This window comes from Thunnus maccoyii, chromosome 8, assembly GCF_910596095.1.
Source record: "Thunnus maccoyii chromosome 8, fThuMac1.1, whole genome shotgun sequence".
Taxonomy (NCBI): domain Eukaryota; kingdom Metazoa; phylum Chordata; class Actinopteri; order Scombriformes; family Scombridae; genus Thunnus; species Thunnus maccoyii.
The window spans coordinates 30,452,207-30,468,956 of NC_056540.1; the positions used below are offsets into that span (position 1 = coordinate 30,452,207).

Sequence of the window (16,750 nt, forward strand, 5' to 3'; positions counted from 1 at the left end):
AGAGCTTGTTATATTATCTATTGTGTCAAATGTTCATCTGAAAAGTAACTAAAGCTGTCAAATAAATGTAGTGGAGTAGAAGTATAAAGTAGCATTAAATGGAAATACTCAGGTAAAAGTACCTCATAACTGTACTTAATTACAGTACTTGAGTAAATGTACTTAGTGACTTTCCATCACTAATTAAACCAAAGTGTATCATATATTTTATTTGTTTTCAGAATCACCATCTAGTTAAAAATCTGTTAATTGTCGGTCTGATCAACAAAAGAACTACAAACAACTTTCTTCATTTATTAGAAAGTTTTTTTTTCTTTCATGATCTGTTATTTCCCCTATTAACTATTATTATGGATCAAATTAAAGTCAGGGAGAGTCTGTCAGTCCTCAAGAAACACATTTAAACACATTTGTATTTTACATCATTTATCGTCGCTTCCATTCAGTCACATGTGAGGCTGCAAATCCCTGAGTGTCGGGTTTGATATGAGTTATATGAGATATAATTTCAATTTCAATCAGCACAGACTTTTTTGTCATTAATTGTGACTGTAGATCTTGAAATACTCTGTAATATGTAGAAGTGTTTGGCCACTGGAGGGTGTTCTGACCATTTGAACTCTGTAAAAATGAAACATCTTGCTATAAATCCTTTTTCAGCACCAGCAGTGGCTGACAACAATCCCCACACAGTTATATATATTCTGTAGTTATATATTGTTTATATATTCAATGTTAGTAAGTCCAAATAACATAATTTAAGTTAAATAAATCAGAGTTCATATGGAAGTATTCTTGTGTACATTTATTTTCACAAGGGACAAAGGAGTGATACACTTAGGATGATATTTATGTAAGATGTTTCTTAAACACGTGGAACAGAGCTCCTACAATAACTGCCATTACAAATCCAGCGCCTGCAATCTTCAGCCTCTCTGCCTGAAGATAACACACAGACACAGAAAACATGAATTTAGTTGCAAGAAATGTAATATATTGAAATTGAAATTTCCATTAACATAATACATAACTCTGGAACTCACTTTTATTGTAAATTGATATATTAAAGGCAAATAATTATGACAATGTGTATTTTAATTTCCTGGTTTCTTTATAATTAGGCATTTTAAATCCATATAAACCATCCGGAGGCAAATTCCAAATTGTGGATCCACCTACATACCTGACGAGATTCAGGTTTGCCATAACGGCACAAGGTGGCGATGTGCTCACAGTTCCTGTCGGTGACACTGTACTCCACAGCCTCACCCACCCACAAAACGGCATCTTTCACAATTTTCTGCTTTGGCCTGGGTTTCCACTTGTGGTCGTGTAGGTTATTTATTTTCCAATCCTTTCCGTTGATCACATCTTTGAGTTTGTTTTTCTTGACTTGGCCCCTCACAGAACCTCCTGACACAGTTGATGAAGCCGCTGAACTGCTTATGTCTAAGTATGAGGGCGTGACAAAGAGGCACACAAGTTATACAAGGTAAATGCGTTGAAGGTTGTAACATTTTTTATAATGAGTTTTGTATGTATGCTGCTGAGTTTATCATTTAAGTTTATGAAAGTTGAATAAAATGTTAGTTAGTTAGTTAGTTAGTTCAACCAGGTAAATAATCAAAGCCTGCACTCATGTGTACAGAACAATGCATCTTGGCTGCTATATGATGGTCTTTACTGGGACTGATCAGTGTTTGGGAGTAGCAGTACTGGCGCTGCAATGTAAGAAATTACTCACCGGGGGTAACCAAGTGAACAACATCCCCATCACCAATGTACACAGCCCAGTGCTTATAGACACCACAGGAGAACTCTATCAAGTCACCTGGTTCTGGCTCATTAGCATCCTTGGATTTGAACATCAAGAAATTAGTACATTTAGATACAAATTAGATCAGATTTGACATCACTGGACTCTAGCAGAGGCACATTTAACCCTATCTGTGTTCAAACAACAAAACTTTAAGAGGAAGTAAATTAATCTGTAGCTTTCAAGCATGTTTGCGCTGAGTGTCTAATTTGTATATTAGGCCCCATTTGAGCAATTGGTCAGTTGTTTTGAGGATTTACTGTAGTCAATGCATGATGTTATGAGAGCTGTACCAGGAATTGTGTTGTATGCTCAGACAAGTAGGGTCTGATCTTCCTGATGTTGTACAGGGCAAAGTGACACAATCAAGCAATTGAGGCCACATGAACCTTAACGGTTAGTGGGTCATCAATCATGACACCCAAGGGAGTTAGATAGATTCGAGTTGGATGCTGATGTCTTGTTGTATAAAGAGACTGGCTGGGATGACAAGGAGCTCGGTCTTTGAGGGGTTAAGTTGAAGGTGGCGATCTTTCATCCAGTCCTGTCGGTACTACCATTACCGACAGGAGTGCAGTCTCAGTAGAGTGCCCCCCTCAGACTGATTCAGATCGTACAGGTTGTTCTCAGAAAGGGATTCAGAGACTTGGTTAAAAACTGTGCGCTCAAGTATTTTTGATTTTTGAGTAGTTGGGTGACCTGAGCTTGCTTGAATGTGGTGGGGAACACATCCATTGTAAGTGAGGAGTTGATGATGTGTGTGACTGTGGGGTTAAGTGTGGGGAAAATGGTCTGTAAAAGTTTGGATGGTAATGGGTACTGCCTGTCTACTGGATCACCAGATGTTTCAGTAAAAAAGAAACTGTGAAAAAGACATCATAATAATGGACATGTGCGAGCAGGGACAGATCACAGTTTGACAGGAATGTAGATGTAGAAGTCTACAGGACTTGAGGAACACTAACATTCTGAGAAATACACTTATTTGCTGTCTTCCCCAGATCCAGACAAGATTGTTATCAGTTTCATATCTGTTTGACCAGCCACATACTGAGGTCCCGGTACATGCTGGCCTAGCTTAGCACAAGGACTGGAAACAGTAGGGAGCAGCTGTCCTAGTTCCATCAAAATTGAAAAAATACTGACGCACAGAGATTAAATTTATATCAATCTTCTCATTTGACTCTGAGAAACATGGCAAATGAGTGTATTTCCCAAAATGTTGGAGTGTTCCTTTAAATACATTCCAGTGTCCAAATTACACTCCAAATAAAAGACACAAAACTGAAGCCACCGAATAACAGACAATATCCAAAACAAAAGTCAATTGAAAGTTTAACTTAATACAATTGATTTATCTTTAAAAGCTACTTACCATTTTGACAGCTGCTGTGTGTGGGAAACAGGCAGGAAAAGGAGGAGAGTGATCAGTACCAGTGTTCCTGAGGACAAGGAGAACAGAGTGAGTGAAGTTGGAGGAAGCATGGTGGCCCATATATAGATAACAAACCAGTTCATAGAACTGGAAGAACAGGTCTTTCGCTTTGTGTCATGTGTTTAATGCTGGCCTATCGACACATTTCCAATGTCGGAATCAAATCAGCAGAGTTTTAAAGCAGAGGCTCAGTTACCGTACCTGTGTTCAGACATCCAAACATGAAGAAGAAATTTAATCTTTACCTAATTTACATATTCGGCTCAATTTAGGCAATTGGTCATATGTATATGTATGTCACTGGTGTTTAGAGTAAGTAAGTCAATGGTAAGTAAATTACCATTAAATAAAGATAAATGAGTCTGTTTACCAAAGGCTGGCCATACAAGACTAGAAATGGGATAAGAGCTCCCACGCTTTTGTATTTTCTGGTATTTTTCCCCGAGTCGCAAAGCTATAAGATCACAACAATGTGATTGGTCAGTTGCAATGATGGTCCTAGAGCAACATTAATTATGATGTCATATATAGAATCAACACCAACACGGCGATATCAGATGTGCGTATATGTACTGTATATTTTAGTTACATCATCAGAGTCCTGACCTGCTGCACCACATACAGGACAAAGGTGAGGGGGTGTTTCCAGTCTAATTTATTTTGATTTGATTTGATTTATTTGCACACATAAAACATTACAAATACTATATTTTTTTATAAAGTGGATGTGCAGGGCTTATGTTAAACCTGACCACAGCTTAAAGATTTAAATAATAAAAAGGGGGGGGGGGGGGGGAGAAAATTAAAAATAAAAATTAGAAAACAATTAGTCCACCCTGTTTCTCTAACAGTCTCTGCCACCCAGTAGCAGACATCAGGGACCACCAAATGGACTCACATTAACTCCGATCCCGAGCCATAGTGTACTGTGCTTCAGAACTGGGACATACAAGCTTGATAACAGAACCTGTAAGTGTTTAAAGTAGGGATGTGCAGAGAGCCCAGTATTGGTATTTGTATCTATATTTGTTGAGGCAGCAAAATTATTTATATTTGTATTTGTATTTGAATAAAAGTGGAAATAGGTGTAAAAATACAGTTTTTGTTTTTATTACACTTTTAATTTAAGGATATCAAATTGTTAAAATAATATGAATAAACTATCTTACAAAGGAGGTCCCAAAACTGGGACTTGAACTCATGTCTCCCAGATCATAGATGACTACACTGACTACTGAGCTAAAGCCAAGTACATCACTGACTTCTACTTATTATACACCCATAGCACAGAGACAGCACATTGTGTAATGTGTAGAGAAGAGCTGCTTTGCACTTTTCATTTATTGCCTATTTTTTACAACCTAACTTTGTGGAAAGGAGTAGGGGAACAACAGGTTATGGAGAATCCCTTGAGAGCACTTTAAGTGCGTAAGTAGCTCAGCTTTATCTCTGGGGAACACCCCCAACTCCGGGAGTGATGTCCAAATAAGGAAATGTGCGTCATGTAGCAGGTAGATGTGACTCCCCTCACTGAGACCTGCTGATAGACGTAACAGCAGAGCAGAGGAGAGCGACTGAGATAGCGATGTAACCAACCTGTGCGCTGGTATTTAACATGTTTTTTTTTCTTCCCATAAACAAATAATTTTTCAAAATATTTGTAAGACATAAATGTTTGTAAAAAACCCACTACTTGTGCAATGCCGAATAATGTATTTGGATTCGGTCATGCCCTTAGTCTAAAGCCACAGCTTGCTGGGCTTATACATACAGTTTATAAATACAGATATTATTCATGTATACACACATAGATCTATTTTATTGTCACTATTCAACGTGTTCAAGTGACTGGGTAATGTTCAAAGTACCGTGTACAAATACTGAATTTGGAAAAACTGTCTGTAGTTTCTAACTAGTTCGTAGGTGTAGTGAGAAGATTGAGGAGTTTACTTTTTTCCATGGATAAATATGCTCATTTGCAAGTGACACTTACACAGCATCTTCTCTTTGAGTGGATTGCTAGTCTCTTTTACTTAACATGTAAAGTGAGTTGATTTTACATTTGTCTTTTCATTTTTTGAATTATATCAGAATATTATACGATCAACAGGGCTGACACATCAGTAAAAGGGTTGGCAGCAGTAAGTATATTGGTTATACTGCTTTTCTATTGAACATGTTTGGCCTTAACAGAATAAACAGAAGCCTAATATTGTATCTGCTGTGCAATCAGTGAAGCTCTGCAACAAGCAACGGGACAACCTCCACGTCGAATAAATATCGACTATATCATTTTTTAAGACCGAGGGACGTTTATGATTTGTGTGTACGCATGGTCTAAGACAGTTATACATTTTTTTACAGAGTTAAGAACAAATTCAGGTAAGAACATATTGATGAATCCCGGATTTGTGCTTAAAACATTCATACACACGGTTTAAGCACAGATTTGTACATATGCACTGTTTGTGAATGAGGCCCAATATTACTACCAAGCTGTTTACATGGCTAATGAAAATGAATATTCCACTAATATATAGATTAACCAGCTTCTTGAAAAGGTCAGCATTGCTATATTTTTGTATTGCAGCCACCTGATTTTAAGTTTATTTTAATAGTTTCAGGTGTCTTACCTTTTGGATGATTTATTTCTGAAAATATTTTATATGGTCTTTTAATTATGTGCTTGTATTTTGCTGTTCTTGTGTTTTTTCTATATATGTATTTGACCATGACCATGACCACAGGCACAAATGCAGAATATAAATGCAGGACAGAATATTTAATGATTCAAAGAGTCTACAGGCGACACTGAGACACAGGAACATCGACCATGCCCATGACCACAGGCACAAATGCAGAATATAAATGCAAGACATAAACACAGACGACTCGACAAGGACCGAACTGAAAACTGGACTATAAATACACAGGGTGTGATTGCAAACTAAACACAGGTGAGGGAAACGAGACACAGGTGAAACACATGAGGAAGTAAAGGTGACAAGACACAAGGAAAAAAGATTTCACTATCAAACAGGAACTAAATCAATCATACAGATAACACAACACACGGGCAGACTGGGAGCTGATAAACTGGGGAAGACATTAGGAGCAGGGCTGGGCTAACAAGGGTGATGCAGGGCAGGTGGGAAGAGGTGCACATAAACATAGGAGGAATAAAGGAATACACAAGGGAAACAAAAAACCAAAACCAGGCAACATAAATGCAAGTCCTTGTTCAAAGTTTGCTGTGGTAGAAGTGGTTTAATAGCATTCCGGAAATGCGGTGAGCTTACTGACACAGAGCTGGTCTGATACAGTAGACTGACCCAGGGCAGAAGAAATGGAACAATTTTATACAGTAAGGATCAAAGCAGTGACCAACAAATGGTGAACTAAAGATAGGAAGGGAGGGCATTTGCATACAAGATCAAGGCAAATCAAGGCAAAACAGGAGGAGTCAAATCAGCAGGGGTCAGGAAGCAGGAAAGAGGATTGTCCCAGATGTCCCTTGATTATCAAGTCTCTACCAAAATGTGTATTCTGCTTCAACTGAAAACTCAAGATAACAAAATACACAAAAAGTCCAAAAATAACAGACAAAGTCCACGCAGGATGTGACAATAAATGTGGGCTTTTCTTTTTGCCATGCATCTCTAAACCAGCCTTACAAACTGTTAACTAGTTGGTGTGTTTACAAGGTACAGAGCTGACCGTAAACAGGGAAGAGGCCATGTGATATTTATGTGATACATACATTATGTGATATTTTATTTTATCACAATGGATTGTTGTTTCTTTTAAACTCATTAATGTAATGCTTTATTCATATTGTCATCAGATGTGTCCCTGTTTTATATTCAAAATGTAATCAAGCATTGGTGCCAAAAAGGTGCATGTGACTTTTTTCAAATTTAAAAATGTAGAAAAAAATATTCTTTTGAATAAATGATAAATAATTGTTCATAAAGTGTACTGTCATCCATGTGTGTTTAAAATTGTATTATTACAGTAAATATTGAAATCAGTACACAAAGTCAGATCAAACTGTGGTCTTTTTTTTGTTTGTTTGTTTTGGTCCTCCTGTAAAGTTGGTGAAATGTCAGTTATGACAACATTAGATTATTAATATTGAAGCAGCAGTGTGTAACATGCATGTTTAGTTTAGTCCAGTGGTTCCCAACCTAGGGGATGGGTCCCTCTGAAGGGTCACCAGATAAATCTGAGGGGTCAGGAGATAATTAATGGAAGAGGAAAGAAGAAAAAACAAAGTTCTGATACACAAATCTGTTTTATATATTTGTGATTGTTTCTTTATGAAAAGCACTTTGTGCTTCTGGCTTGAAAAGTGCTATACAAATAAAATTATTATTATTATCATTATTATTTGCACATATCCAAAAACCTGTTGATATACAAGTCTTTCAAACTGTTTCAAAGTAGGTGTATTTCTCTTTCCGGTCATAAATTGTCAGGTAGGTGAGTGGACTCAAACGCAAGAGACGGCAGACAGGCAGGATACGATGCAGAATATTTAATGATTCAAAGAGTATACAGGCGACACTGAGACACAGGAGCATCGACCATGACCATGACCATGACCATGACCACAGGCACAAATGCAGAATATAAATGCAGGACATAAACACAGATGACTCAACAAAGACCGAACTGAAAACTGGACTATAAATACACAGGGTGTGATTGCAAACTAAACACAAGTGAGGGAAACGAGACACAGGTGAAACACATGAGGAAGTAAAGGTGACAAGACACAAGGAAAAAAGATTTCACTATCAAACAGGAACTAAATTAATCATACAGATAACACAACACACGGGCAGACTGGGAGCTGATAAACCGGGTAAAACACTAGGAGCAGGGCTGGGCTAACAAGGGTGATGCAGGGCAGGTGAGAAGAGATGCACATACACACAGGAGGAATAAAGGAATACACAAGGGGAACAAAAAACCAAAACCAGGCAACATAAATGCAGCACTGTGTTGAAGAAAATTCACTCAAGTCCTTGTTCAAAGTTTGCTGTGGTGGAAGTGGTTTAATAGCATTTGCAGCATATGCAGTGAGCTTACTGACACAGAGCTGGTCTGATACAGTAGACTGACCCAGAGCAGAAGAAATGGAACAATTTTATACAGTAAGGATCAAAGCAGTGACCAACAAATGGTGAACAAAAGATAGGAAGGGAGGGCATTTGCATACAAGATCAAGGCAAATCAAGGCAAAACAGGAGGAGTCAAATCAGCAGGGGTCAGGAGGCAGGAAAGAGGATTGTCCCAGACGTCACTTGATTATCAAGTCTCTACCAAAATGTGTATTCTTCTTCAACTGAAAACTCAAGATAACAAAATACACAAAAAGTTCTGATACACAAATCTGTTTTCAGTTTTTGGACTTTTTCTCCAATCTTTGATTTTTGCTGAAATATTGGATCATTTGAACATTTTTTGAAATGAAAGCATGTGAGAAGAAATCACTTTTTTGTGGAGTTGTTAACAACTCATAGACATGTGAAATGTGACCCCGACTACACAATGCTTTTTGTAAGACGTCAAAAGCCAAAAAGGTTGGAAACCACTGGTTTCATCTTTAACAATGTGTTGTATTTTAGAAGCTTGTTATATTATCCATTGTGTCAAATCTTCAACTGAAAAGTTTCCACCACTAATTAAACTCAATTGTATCACTCCCAAGTTCATATTTTGTGTTTTCTGACCATCTAGTTAAAAATCTGTTAATTGTAGATCTGATTAACAAAAGAACTACAAACAACTTTCTACATTTAGTAGGAAGATTTTTCTTTTCATGATCTGTTTTTTCCCCCATCTGTAAGCCAGGTAGGTCTGTCTGTCAGCAAGAAATACATTTTAAACACATTTATATTTTACATAATTTATCGTCATTTCCATTCAGTCACATGTGAGGCTGCAAATCCCTGAGTGTCGGGTTTGATATGATATGATATATCATTTCAATTTCCCCCCCAAAAATTTAATCTAATAAATAATTTCCAGTGTTCAAAAGACACCCTGATCACATTCTGGGTTATTAAATAATTAATTCACAATTAGAATATCAATACAGAACCTAAATACAGAATGCAGGTTTTTATTCATGTGCAGGTGTTTGTTAAACAGTTAAGAGGCTACAGAGAGAAAACAGCTGCTCTGTCAGTGATAACTGTTAGCCTTTATTAGTATTATCACAGTGCACATGTTTACAGACACAAACTTCATCAAAAGTCCCTACAGTTGTTAAATGCGATTGATCAGCTGCTGCTGTCATTGGAGGAAAGGACGTCATGTATCTAAAAACATATCTCCTCGTTTCCTCTCTCTTTGCTTGGTAACCTTGTGTCTCTCTTGCATCCTCAGTGGGAGGGACTAAGACGCAAGGAAAAGAAGCAAGTGAGGGAAACCTGGATGCAATTTAATGGACTTCAGATGTACCTTATTTAACAAAAATCCTCAAACCCAGATTCCCCCTGGGCATGTGCTTAACATATTCAAAGATGGAGCAAATAGCACCATCATGTGGCCAGTTATAAAGCACTGGTGTAACTGTTGAACACATGGTTGAATTGCATATTAGTGGTTTGTACATACAACAGTCCTGTAAATTTTGAACTGTGGATCTTGAAATACTATAAAGTGTTTGGCCACTGGGAGGTGCTGCAAACATTTGCATTTTGTAAAAATGAAACATCTTGCTGTAAATCTTTTTGCAGCACCGCACTGGCTGACAGTAATCACACGCAGTTATATATATTCTATACTTATGTATTGTTTACATATATTCAATGTTAGTAAGTCCAAATAACACACTTTAAGTGCATTAAATCAGAATACATATGAAAGTATACTTAGGGGTAGGGTGGGAACATTTGGGATCCAAACATGTTTTAAATGAATTAATTAATACTGCTGAGTACTGACAGAGGAATAAGTTCAGTTAGAGTGAGAGAATGAAGTTGAAGATTTTCCCTCTAAAAAATATGCGAAGGACAGGCATGTAGCAGTGGCGACGGCGTCGGGAGCTCCTGCAGTGAAACCAACTCCCATTATAATTGAAGCGGCTTTAGTCATCATCGTCCTCACCTGAAGAAAACACACAGACAAAAAAAATATGAATTTAGTTGCAAGAAAGTTAGTATACTGATATTGAAATCTCCATGCAGCAGTGGCGACGGGAGCTCCTGCAGTGAGACCAATTCCCACTGTAAGTATTGTAGCCAAAACCCCTGCAACCTTCATGTTATTCACCTAAAGATAACACACAGATACAGAAAACATGAATTTCGTTGCAAGAAAGTTAGTATACTAATATTAAAATCTCTATTAAAATAATCCATAACTCTGGAACTCACTTTTATTGTAAATCTGATTTAAAATCCTTCCTCACATATGAATACATGAAATATTGTATTGACTGGCAGATAGTAATTTTAATATAAATCATAATATAATCCTTCAATTCTTTCCCTTGCTGGCAATTGTTCTTGTATGAAGAATCTATTTTTATGATTTTAAAGACAATAGAAATATTTTGCAGTATTCATCACTTGTAATGTGACTGTAACTTCTGAGGTTTTCTGGTGGTAAAACATCCTGCTACTTCCACCTTAACCACTGACAGAAAATATTATTTCTATAACCACAAGAGGTCATTTGTCAGTAAATGTTAATGTAGGTTGTTTTAAGCTTATGACCAAAAGACTAATGCTGTTGTTTCTCAAGTCTCTATTGATTACTTGCGATTGTATTCTGGCTTTTTTCAGACCAGAACATACTACACTTTTTTCACCCAGAACTCCCTCCACAACTGTTGAAAACTCAAATAAATGAACGTAGAATTAGAGCTGCAAGCATCAATAAGGTGACAGGGCTTCAGTCTTCAGATTCAGTCATGAAGTGAAAAAATGTGAAACAATTTTTAGCATTTGTTCAGATTTCATGGCATGACCAAGTCACATCACAATCAAAAACAATACATTCAGTTATTAAATAAATATAATTATCCTTTTAAAATCTAATTTGATTATGACACAGTATATGCATATATTAATGGGGAAAAAATGAACAAAGTATATTTTAATTTACTTTACTTAATTTCCTGGTTTCTTTATAATGGTATAAGAGGCAAATTCCAAATTGTGGATCCACCTACATACCTGAACAGACAGGGCTTTGCCATAACGGCACCAGGTGGCGAAGTGCTCACAGTTCCAATTGGAGACACTGTACTTCACATCCTCACCCACCTTCAAAAGGGCTTTTTTCACAATTTCCTGGGTTGGCCTGGATTTACACTTGTCGTCGTGTATGTTATTTATTTTCCACTTGTTGTTTTTGACCACATCCTGGAGTTTTTCTTTCATTACTCGGCCTCCTGACACAGTTGATGAAGACTCTGAGCTGCCTATTCCCGAGTCTGTGGGCATGACAAAAGGCACACAAGTTATACAAGGTAAATGTGCTGAAGATTGTAACAAGTTTTATGATGAGTTTTGTATGTATACTGTTCAATTTATTATTTAAGTTTATGAAAGTTGAAGAAAATGTTGGTTAGTTTAACCAAGTGAATAATCAAAGCCTGCCCTCAGGTCTGCAGAACAATGCATCTTGGCTGCTATATGATGGTCTTTATTGGGACTGATCAGTGTTTGGGAGTAGCAGTACTGGCACTGCAGTGTAAAGCAATGACTCACCGGCAACCAAGTGAACAACGTACCAATCACCAACGTACACAGCCCAGTGCTGATAGCCATCACGGAGGATTTCTATCAAGTCACCATATTTTGGTTCTGGCCCCTTGACACCCTTGGATTTGAAGATCAAAGAATTAGTACATTTAGATACAAATTAGATCAGATTTGACATTGCTAGACTCTAGCAGAGAGAGAGTTACTGTACCTGTTTTCAAACATCCAAACATGAAGAAGACATTTACTCTGTAGCTTTCAAGCTTGTTTGCAGTGAGCGTCTAATTTACATATTCAGCTCCATTTGGGCAATTGATCAGTTATTTTTTCCTGCATTCTTAAAGCTTCCCTTGTGGAGTTTTTGAACTAGTAGAGCTATGGATCAGTTTTTTTTTATGAGTGGGTCCCTGTTTTTTGGTTGATGCCATACACAGTCCTACAAATCGTTTCACAGTATTCTCCGGATCTACAGGTGGCTGTAATCCTCTGTACAACGCAGAAATGTACAAACCAGATCCATGAAAACATCTTTCCAGAGGCTGTTGCCCTACTAAATAGCTGAACTGTAAACTGGACTTTACATTTCACATCCCTCTTTTAATCCCTGCACTTGTAACTTTCATATATTTCATCAAGCTGGATTTAACATTGTACATTACAAGCAACATCCATTGTCATAATTAGGGCCTGAGCACCATATGCTGAAACCCCTGACCTACATCCAACAGAAAGTCCACAATTAGCCTTTCAAAATAAGACTTTTTCTCAATTTTGGCTCCCAAAAAAACCCTATCTCTTCCGAGGGCGTTAATGATATCGGCTTCAAACTTTAATACATGACTTATGACACTTTGCTGAAAAAAAATTGTTAAAAACTTTGTAATAACTCGAATGGTTTGGATTTTATAAGCCTTGAAAGTTGCAGTGCCACATCACCCTTACAATGTAAAGCAATAGGGAGGCATGACCTTTGTGTCAAACAGAGGCTTCTGATGTCTAAACTGTGAGTCTGACCACTTTCAAACCTGTATCAATGGATTCACAACGAAATTTCCTACTAAAAAATATGATTTTTAATGTAAGATTTGTCCAAAGTCATGGGATTTATGAGGAGATTTCACAAGAAGTGTTCTCTGAAATCCTCCTCTCCAACTGCTCCTGGTGATGTCACTCCCTCAGTGCTGTGAAACATTCCGCAATACACACACATTATAAAATCACAGGAGGAGCAAGAAAAGACTTTAAAACTCACACTCTAATATCTCAAAAACAATAAAAGATAGAAAAAACATGTAAATTCAAGATTTGTAGGTCAAAGTCTCGTGACTCATTTAAAGTTCAAATGAAGTTTGTATCTAAAACTATGTGGAAGCAGTAAATGTTCAAAAAGATGTGGGTTCACTCACACTCTCCATTCAAATATATAAGTATTTTTCAGTGTCCAGCTGCAGTTACTTATTGTCTCTACACACCTGACAGTACACATGTCAATCAAACTTTGACCAGATCATGTGGGTTAAAAGTTTTTACTTTCCTAAAAATAGACTTGATGAAAATTAGGTAATTAATTTGTTTTACACACAAACTCATCAAGAGTTTTCAATTTACTAATTGAAATTCTAGTGAGTGGACCCAAAACTTGCATCATTTTGATGACACAGGTGTGGGCAAGACAGACATGTCTCACCTTGCAGAAAATTCTCATCCTGTCAATCAAACTTTCAAAATAAAAGCACACCACACTTGTAAGAAATATCCCTTATTTTTAACAAGCAAAATTATCTGATCACGATGGGCCAGAGTGCGAGGTCCTGACCAACGCTGCTTGCAGCTTTAATTTGTTATTATTATTACCTTACTTTTGTTCTATTTTTATTCTTCTACGTTGCGTTTGTGGGAGCAAACACTAAGACTCACACTTGGCTAATAAAACAGATTCTGATTCTGATTCTGACAAACGCAGTGAAGAAGAAAACTGCAGGCCAGTAAAGATGGGTGTACACAATGCAGGATGTTAAAAACAGATTTATTTTGAATTTTATAAGAATTATGTTTTTATTCTTTGGCATTGCTTTATGGTATTTAGGAGTAAGCAAAAAATACATTAAAATATAAAATATTGTAACACAAGAAGGTTAAACAGACACAGATAAGATTAATTGTGTTAATACAAATTTTTTGATTTTTGTGAAAGGTCACTGTTACTGTATTTATTTTAGTGTGAACCTTTTATTTTTCTTGATATTATCATTTTCCTCTTTAGTTCATAAATTTTGAGTTAATTTGTGGGGACATAGTTGTTCTGTGATTTCTGTTAGGTATAAACATTACCACAAGGAAGCCAAAAATAAGGGAGGAAATAATTATGGATTATTGATATTAAAATACACTCTAAAAAACAGGAATGTCAGAGTGTCAGACAGTCAGAGTCAACTGGCCCTTTGGACTTATTTCACCTGTCAGCAGCTTCATAACCCCATAATTTATTGATAATTTATATTTTTTTCAACTGTGCAATACTCTGATGTATATTTATACTGCATTTATACTGTATATTTCAACTAATATTTATTTATACTAATTTTGCAATTTAACACATTTATAGATCACATTTCTCAGTATTATTATTTACACTGTTGTATATTGTAGTATGATGCACATATTTTTACATATTTCTTATTTTTCATATAATTTCTCTATGCTGTAACATGACCCAATTATGCCTCGGGGCTCAATAAAGTATTTCTGATTCTGGTTCTATTACCGCACTAACAATACTCTGTTAAAAGCAAAAGTCCTGCATTTAAAGATGTGCTTTGGTAAAAGTGTAGGTGTATTATTAGTACAATCTACCTATATTTACTTAACTTCTGTTCAAGGTGGAGCTCATTTTATCTGCTTTATATACTGCTGGATAGTTTAATCTATGATAACACTTCATATTTTATTTGTTCATCATATATTTTGTTTGTAAAATATTAATCTGTAAAGTAACCAGTAACAAGCTGTCAGATAAATGTAGTAAAAAGACAAGTACAGTCTTTCCCTACTTCTGCTGGAGAAGAAGTAGCCTATACAGTTGTATAAAATGGAAATATTAAAGTAAAGTACATGTACGTCATAACTGTAAGCATAATACTTGAGTAAATGTACTCAAGTATATAGTTACTTTTCACCATATGGTATCAAGAAGGTTGATTATATCCATAACTGCATCGATATAGATTAAACTACTCAGCAGTACATAAGGATATAAGGTTAAATGAGTTAGAATAGTAACATCATTTTATATGTTTCATATCTAAACATCATAATAAATCTTTTAGGCCTTTTAGTTGGGGGCACCAGGCAGTTGCCTGTCTTGCTCAATGGTAAAGTCCACCACTTATCACAAGGATACACACAATGAGTTTTGGTGAGTAACAGTGAATGTAAACACTTGTTACTTTACAAGAAAACTCCACAGAGCACCTTGAATGTTTCAATGTTCAGACTTGGGAGAGGTTTGTGTACTCTGACTGTTTACTGTGATTCAAGTAGTCATGGGATTTACTTACCATTGTGCATGTTCTTAGCATCTTGGCCTTGTTTCACTTTCCAAGAGACTCAGTACCTGAAGGAACAAAACATTAACAGATATTACACAAGAAAGTTTGTAGATATTTGACATCATCATACACAGAGACGCTAATAAGTAGTAGTGTGTGTTGGCAAGATCGGCAAGTAGATAATAAGCTAATATTCATTTATTTCTTTTCAGTGTAGCCAAAGTAAATTAATATGAATTTAAACTGGCCTGTTTTTGTCATCAAATGCTCATTATATTATTTTCCTGTTAAAGATTTTCACCTGTCTAAGATTCACTGAAAGGTAAGAAGCAATTGCTTGATAACATCAACAAGCCGACAGATATTTTCCAAATATCATTCTTCAAAGTAAGCAATTAATAACAGAACCGTTTTTATCTTACCTCACAATTTATCTGCAAGTTTTAACACAAAGATGTATCTGTTGAGCTGTGTTGTGTTGTGGTTGTTTTGATGCTTTGGCAGCTCAATGATGCTGTAACTGATTTGTGTTACTATTCACCCTGGGATCATAAATTCATTTGAAGTGGGTGGATCTTCAACTCAAGTCTGATTGGTTGGCATAAATTCTTGTAGCAACTTCTGTGAAATAAAAAAGTAAAACTTAGCAGTTACATATCAAACATGAAATAGGAAGCAAAGCAGAGTGACCATAATATGTTTAATCATTAATATGAATTGATCGACAAAGCAAACTAGGGAAGAGAAAGAACAGGATGATCTAATTAAAGTTAAAGTTCAACTTTATTTGTCCCACATAAAACAAACACATTACATTACATCACATTAGTAAGAGTAACACATTAATGAACAAGCATAATCGTTGGAACATCAATAAGACCAATAATAATGATGACTATCCTTTTATCCAACATACATAAAGTATAACCAGCACAGCATTACAATCAAAATACATCAACAAATCCGTCCAGCAGCATCAACATAATCATAAATTAACATAAACATCATCCTACAAGTTCATACTCATGATGGGCAAGCTACCTCCTTTTCCCTGAGTTGAGGAGGGTGATGGCTGAGGGGATGAATGAGTGTTTGTATCTGTCTGTCTTGACTGAGGGGAATCTGAAGGTGGTGCCAGAGGGTAGAGAGTGAAACTCCTGATGAAGAGGATGGGTGCCGTCTTCACCACCTGACTGTTATACAGAACAGACAGGCTACTCTGCTGGAC

General features: G+C 36.4%; 1 protein-coding gene across 1 annotated transcript; it reads right to left on the reverse strand.

Moving 5' to 3' along the window:
* Window positions 1-849: 849 nt before the first annotated feature.
* Window positions 850-3,528, reverse strand: LOC121901476 (phospholipase A and acyltransferase 4-like). The gene is made up of 5 exons (XM_042418267.1): window positions 3,453-3,528; window positions 3,192-3,258; window positions 1,745-1,853; window positions 1,184-1,449; window positions 850-939 (listed from the first exon to the last, which is right to left on the reverse strand). Exons 1-5 carry the CDS (start codon window positions 3,464-3,466, stop codon window positions 850-852), a joined length of 546 nt encoding a protein of 181 aa, XP_042274201.1. The 5' UTR covers window positions 3,467-3,528.
* Between the last annotated feature and the right edge of the window lie 13,222 nt (window positions 3,529-16,750).